The sequence below is a fragment of the Fundulus heteroclitus genome, chromosome 2 (assembly GCF_011125445.2).
Source record: "Fundulus heteroclitus isolate FHET01 chromosome 2, MU-UCD_Fhet_4.1, whole genome shotgun sequence".
NCBI lineage: Eukaryota > Metazoa > Chordata > Actinopteri > Cyprinodontiformes > Fundulidae > Fundulus > Fundulus heteroclitus.
The window spans coordinates 22,543,146-22,549,549 of NC_046362.1; the positions used below are offsets into that span (position 1 = coordinate 22,543,146).

The 6,404-nt window shown below is 48.9% G+C and overlaps 1 protein-coding gene across 1 annotated transcript in view; it reads left to right on the plus strand.

The window, feature by feature from the left end:
- The window catches only part of eea1 (early endosome antigen 1), a 29,628-nt gene extending 23,224 nt beyond the window's left edge, over positions 1 to 6,404 (plus strand). Inside the window, exons 19-29 of the mRNA XM_036151104.1 lie at positions 76 to 406; positions 497 to 598; positions 685 to 879; positions 1,354 to 1,536; positions 1,614 to 1,799; positions 1,890 to 2,021; positions 2,497 to 2,682; positions 2,753 to 2,991; positions 4,579 to 4,699; positions 4,782 to 4,880; positions 5,550 to 6,404. Of these exons, the coding sequence (XP_036006997.1) occupies positions 76 to 406; positions 497 to 598; positions 685 to 879; positions 1,354 to 1,536; positions 1,614 to 1,799; positions 1,890 to 2,021; positions 2,497 to 2,682; positions 2,753 to 2,991; positions 4,579 to 4,699; positions 4,782 to 4,880; positions 5,550 to 5,672 (1,897 nt within the window). The 3' untranslated portion in view covers positions 5,673 to 6,404. The remainder of the gene's footprint in view (positions 1 to 75; positions 407 to 496; positions 599 to 684; positions 880 to 1,353; positions 1,537 to 1,613; positions 1,800 to 1,889; positions 2,022 to 2,496; positions 2,683 to 2,752; positions 2,992 to 4,578; positions 4,700 to 4,781; positions 4,881 to 5,549) is intronic.

The following is a 6,404-nucleotide window of genomic DNA, read 5'->3' on the forward strand; positions in this document are numbered from 1 at the left end:
AAGTAATTCCAACGTAATATTTATAAATTGTGCTTCAGTTATTAAAGAGATGTACATGCATTTTCTACTCTTAAGAGCCAAGAATCTGCACGAGGAGGTGCAGACGAAGGCGGCTGCCCTGAGCGGCGCGCAGCAGCAGCTGGAGCGCTGCGAGCAGGAAATGGCGGCTCTGAAGGTGAACCTGGACAAGGTGACCCAGGAGGGAAAGGCTCGGCAAGCGGAGCTGGACGGCAAGGCTCAGAGTCTGGGCGGAGAGCTGCAGAAGGCCCAGCAGGAGAAGGAGGCGCAGAGGAAGGAGCTGGTGGCCGCTCGGGAGAGCCTGCAAAAGGCCACGAAGGCACTGAAGGAGAGTCAGAATCAGCTGGAGGCTGAGAGGAAGAGCCATAAATCAGCCATGGAGGAGAAGGTGGGTGTAAATGTCGGCCTGTCTCGACTAAATAACCCCTCGTGTGAAAACGGCACGCGCTGGAAAGCAACGTTCTCCTCTGATCTTTAGGACAAGTCCAACGAAAAGACACGAGAGGAGCTTCTCAAAGCGAACGAAGCCGTCGCCACGAGAATGAAGGAGTCCAAGGAGCAGCTGGAGCGAACGAGGGAGGCAAGTCTCTGGAGAACCAGTCGGTCGGTCTCTTTTGTTATTTCAGATTCAGCTCCCTAAATTGCCTGCGTGTCCTCAAACGTCAGGCGGAGAAAACGTTGAAAGCGCAGCTCGCGTCGTTAGAGCAGCAGCACTCGGAGACTCGGGGGACGCTGAAGGAAAAGGAGGCCCAGCTGGAGAAGCTGCAGGATCAGCTGAACGCCGTGCGGGGCTCCTCAGAGGAGGAGGCCAAGAGGCTGCGGGGCCGAGTGGCCGAGCTGCAGGAGGCGGGCGTCAGGAAGGTGAGAGGGCTTCCATCACGCACGCATACACATCCAGGAGGGGTTTCAATTCAATTCAATTAAATTTTGTTTATATAGCGCCAATTCATGAAACATGTCATCTCAAGGCACTTTACAAAGTCAAATTCAATCAGATTATACAGATTGGGTCGGATTATACAGATTGGTCAAAAATGTCCTATATAAGGAAACCAGTTGATTGCTTCAAAGTCTTGACAAGCAGCATTCACTCCTGGAGAAGCATAGAGCCACAGGAAGAGTCATCTGCATTGTCCATGGCTTTGCAGCAATCCCTCATACTGAGCAAGCATGAGGCGACAGTGGGAAGAAAAACTCCCCATTAACGGGAAGGAAAAACCTCCAGCAGAACCGGGCTCAGTATTAACGGTCATCTGCCTCGACTGACTGGGGGTTACAGGGTGGGAGACGGGGTGAAATATTAAGAAGGCGTGTTTGTTTGACTCCTGTCTCCAGGCAGAAGAGGAGAGTAAACTGAAGGCCCGGATGTCAGAGCTCAGCCAGGAGCTGTCCTCCGAGAGGAGCCGGATGACGGCGCTGCAGAAGGCCTTGGAGCAGAGCCAGCAAAACCTCAAAAAGCTCCAGTCCGACCTCTACGGCAAAGAGTCCGAGGTTTCCTCTCTGCGTCAAGACCTGAAGGTACACAGGTCACATGAGGGCTTCGGCGTCTTTCCGGCGGGATTTTATGTGCAGACTAACATGTTTTGTGGCTCCAGGGCTCCGAGGAGAAACTGAGCGTGGCGCAGGAGGAGCTGGCGGCCAATCGGACCCACCAGACGGCTCTGGAGGCTCAGATCCAGGAGCTCAAGGCGGCCCGGTCCACGCTGGAGCAAGACCTTTCCGAACGGCACCAGAAGCTCCAGCAGCAGGAGCAAACCCTGAAGGAGCTGCAGCAGCAGGAGGTCGGACGGTTGGACCCGAACGCACACATTCACGGCCGCGCCGCCCCCCCGGTTTTTTCACCTGAGCGTGTGACGAACTCTCCGTTGCAGGGTCAAGTCAGGGAGGAGCTGCAGAGGGAGAGGAGCAAGGCGGAGGAGCTGCACAAAGCCAAGAGCGCGCTGGAGAAGAGCAGCGGCAAGCTAACCTCCGAGCTGAAAACACTGGCGGAGAAAAGCGAGAAGGTGGGTCGGTCCTGCAGAACCTCGGGGATGTTTTAGACCGGCACCAGAGCGTAGGAGTCAGAGCCGCTCACGGTTTGGGGCGACCGTGCACTGCAAAAAGGAAACTAAAGTAAGTAAAAATTTCTTGAAATTAGTGTATTTTTCCTTGATTTGAGGAGCTAAATATGACTATTTGCCAATGTAATGAGTATTTCTACCCCTAAAATAAGATAATTAGATGTACTGCACTGGAAATAAGATGATGGAGATGAATTGTTCCTATTTTAAGTGCAAAAATCTTATTCCACTGGCAAATAGTCTCATTTAGCTCCTCAAATCAAGACAAAATGCACTGATTTCAAGAAAATTTCACTTACTTTTAGTTCCCTTTTTAGCAGTGTGGCTTCGGTGGTCGTAGTGCAATCCGGAACGTTGCGGGTTCGACTCCTGCCTCCTCCTGCCTCACGTCGGTCTCCCCGCGTGTGTCGGTCTGTAGGAACTGGGTGAGCTGCAGGAAGCGAAGCAGCTGCTGATCCAGCAGAAACTGGAGCTGCAGGGTCAAGTGGAGGCGGCGCAGGAGGCACTGAAGGAGGAGCGGAGGGAGCACCAGGCCACCAGGGACAGCCGCGGCAAACGGGAGGAGCAGCTCCTGGCCCAGACAAAGGAGGTCCAGGATCAGCTGGTAAGGCCAGCCCCGCCCGTCATGTCCGCAAGCGTTTTTTTTTTTTTTTTTTCATGCCCTCCTTCCGCAGGCGGCGGCGAGGCGAGCCAGAGAGGAGCAGGCGAAGCGCGGCGAGGAGGCCGAAGCCAAGCTGGGCGCTCAGGTGACGGCCCTGAACGAAAACGTGGCCACGCTGAAGAGGGAGTGGCAGAGCAGCCAGCGGAGGGTGAGCGAACTGGAGAAGCAGACGGACGAGCTGAGAGGGGAGATCGCCGTGCTGGAGGCGACCGTCCAAAACAACCAGGACGAGCGGCGGGCCCTTCTGGAGAGGTTAGTAACGCTTTGATCAGGCAAGGCAAGGCGAGTTTATTTGTGTAGCACAATTCAGTACAGAGACAGTGCAAAGTGCTTTACATGATTAAAATATAGGAAAATAAAACTGAATAAAAGCTAGTTGGAATAAAATGTAGAAACAAAATTTTCTACATTAAAACAGAACATTAAAAACAGTTGGACTAAAAAAGTTGAACTAGTGATGTTTCAGTAGAACAGTTTAACTAGAACAGTCGAAGGCAATCCTAAACAGATGTGCTTTTAATCTTGATTTAAAGGAACTCAGGCTTTCCGCACTTTTACAGTTTTCTGGAAGTTTGTTGGAGCATACACTGCAAAATGGGTACAAAAAGTAAGTCAGGTTTTCTTGAAATTAATGTATTTTTCCTTGATTTAAGCAGGTAAATCAGACTATTTGCCAATGGAGTGAGTATTTCTACCCCTAAAATAAGATAATTAGACATTCTGCACTTCAAATAAGATGGAGATGAACTGTTTTTATTTTAAGTGCAAAAATCTTATTCCATTGGCAAATAGTCTTATTTAGTTGCTTAAATCAAGAAAAAATACATTCATTTCTAGAAAATTTGACTTACTTTTAGTTCCCTTTTTGCAGTGTAGGAACTAAATGCTGCTTCTCCGTGTTTGGTTCTGGTTCTAGGTATGCAGAGTAGGCTGCAAAAAGCGAACTAAAAGTAAGTGCAATTTTCTTGAAATTTAGTATATTTTTCTTCGATTTAAGCAGGTAAATAAGACTATTTGCCAATGGAATAAGATTTTTGCACTTAAAATAAAAACAGTTCATCTCCATCTTATTTGAAGTGCAGAATGTCTAATTATCTTATTTTAGGTGTAGAAATACTCATTCCATTGGCAAATAGTCTTATTTACCTGCTCAGATCAAAGAAAAATATACTAATTTCAAGAAAATTGCACTTACTTCTAGTTCGCTTTTTGCAGTGAGGCTGGAGCCAGAAGACCTTAGTGGTCTGGAGGGTTGATACACTGATAACAAGTCTGTGATGTATTTAGCTGCTAAGCCATTCAGGGATTTATAGACTAACAGAAGTATTTTAAAGTCTATTCTCTGAGATACAGGGAGCCAGTGTAAGGACTTTAGAACTGGGGTGATGTGCTCTACTTTCTTAGTCTTAGTGAGGATGCGGGCAGCAGCGTTCTGGATCAGCTGCAGCTGTCTGATCCACTTTTTAGGCAGACCTGTAAAAACACAGTTGCAGTAATCAATTCTACTAAAAATAAACACATGGATTAGTTTTTCTAGATCCTGCTGGGACATTAGTCCTTTAATCCTGGAAATGAGGGAATCAGGGAAGTAAACTGAATCTACATATCACCTTTTAGAATAAGAAATAAAACAGGATTAAAAACAACATATTAAAACTCATATCGACTTCAGGAGTTAAGCAGCCCTGCAGACACAGCCAGCTCTTCAGCACGCAGCGGGTTTGGGTCTGGGCCGGTTCCTTTCATCTTCAGCGTTCAGGGGGGGAAAAAAAAGCGAAACCAAGCTGCCTCTCCTCCATCCTCACCAGCCGGGACTGATCCCAGCCGTTCGTCTGACAGGTGTGTTGCAGGTGAAGGCGAGATCGAGAAGCTCCAGGCCAAAGGGGCGGAGCTCCGCAGGAAGCTGGACGACACCACGGCGGCCATGCAGGAGCTCGGCAGGGAGAACCAGTCGCTCCAGGTGAGCTGGCCGCGGTGCCGCCGCCGCTCGCAGACGCCATGCTGCTCTCTCTGAGTGTGACTCCCACTGTCGGTGTCTGCAGATCAAACAGTCGCAAAGTCTGACTAGGAAGTGGGCGGAGGACCACGAGGTTCAGAACTGCATGGCCTGCGGGAAAGGCTTCAGCGTCACGGTCAGGAAGGTGAGATCTCCTCGCCGTTCTGCATAATCGGCGTTTTCTGTCTCCCGCAGTCTTTGCTCAGCGCCGGTGTTGTGCGCAATTCTGTTCCCCCATGGAAATCTGTTTCCCCTGTGTCGGGAGCGCGCATTGCAGCGAGGGAGGCTGGGCTGAACACTGTCACGTGACGTCCGATAGATTTCTCAGTTAAAACCAAAAATTAAAAAAACTCAAGGTTTTAAAATTCACTTTAATCGGTAGCTGTTTCCAAAATTATAAAATACACACCACAAATTAATAAAACAAGGTCTTTAAACGTTTGCTAAACAGTAAAACAATCACGTGATGCACATTTACATTATTGATTGAAGGACTAGCAAGTCTGCTGGGTTAACTCGCCACTTCTTCTAAAAATCAGCGTAGGAAGAGCCTGCTTTATTACTTTGTGGTGTGTATTTTATAAATTTGGAAACAGCTACTGATTAAAGTAAATTTTAAAACCTTGAGTTTAGTTTTTTTTTTATTTTTGGTTTTAACCGAGAAATCTATCGGACGTCACGTGACAGTGTTCAGCACAGTCTCCCTCGCTGCAATGCGCGCTCCCGACACAGGGGAAACAGATTTCCATGGGGGAACAGAATTGCGCACAACACCGGTCTTACACCTCCCTCCGTCCCTCTTCTCAACCCGCAGCACCACTGTCGACACTGCGGGAACATCTTCTGCGCCGAGTGCTCGGCGAAGAGCGCCCTCACGCCGTACTCCAAGAAGCCCGTGCGGGTTTGCGAGACGTGCTTCGAGGAGCTCCAGGGCTGATTGCCAGTGGCCTCCCGCCCCGCGGCTCCTTCCCTTTAACCCTTTCTATTCAAACGGGCGGAACGAAGGCTCGTCTTTGTCATTTTCAATGTGCACTAATGAAGGACAGACCCAGCGCAAGGACTCCCCATCTGCACGGGCCTCTCCGGCGCCGGTGTGGATGGATTCACCGAGGGGACGCCACAGGGAACGCGGTGGGATCCGTCTGTATCTGTTTTCGTGCCTTTTGCTACTCCTGTGGACTGCCAGAGAGCGGGGTCGGTGAATCCTCGCTCATCTCTTTACGCTGACGCCCGGCATCGTCAGCGGCTGTGAGGCGGCCGCTTTGACCTCTGTCCGTGTTTGTTGGTGTCACGCTGCACGCCTGTGGAGCTCAGAGCAGCTCTGCCACACAAAGGAAAGCGCACGTGACCGTTTTATTAGTGGTATCTGATTAAGCAATTCCATTATTTTCCGTGACTTGTTTTTCACGTATTAAATAAATTCGTATATTTCATTATTTGGCCCGCGGATTCACGTCGAACTCATTATTTATTTACTGCAGTTAAATTGTCACCGTAAAGTAATAAAGCTATAACTGAAGTTTTATAACTTCGTTAACTAATAAACAAAATTAGGGGTTCTGAAAGCTACATTTTCATTCAGTCAATTACAGTTTGGAGCTGATCTATGTTTGTTCTTTGGTTTGAGGACTATAAGAATATGTGATTGTGACGCCTTAAAGTGTACGTC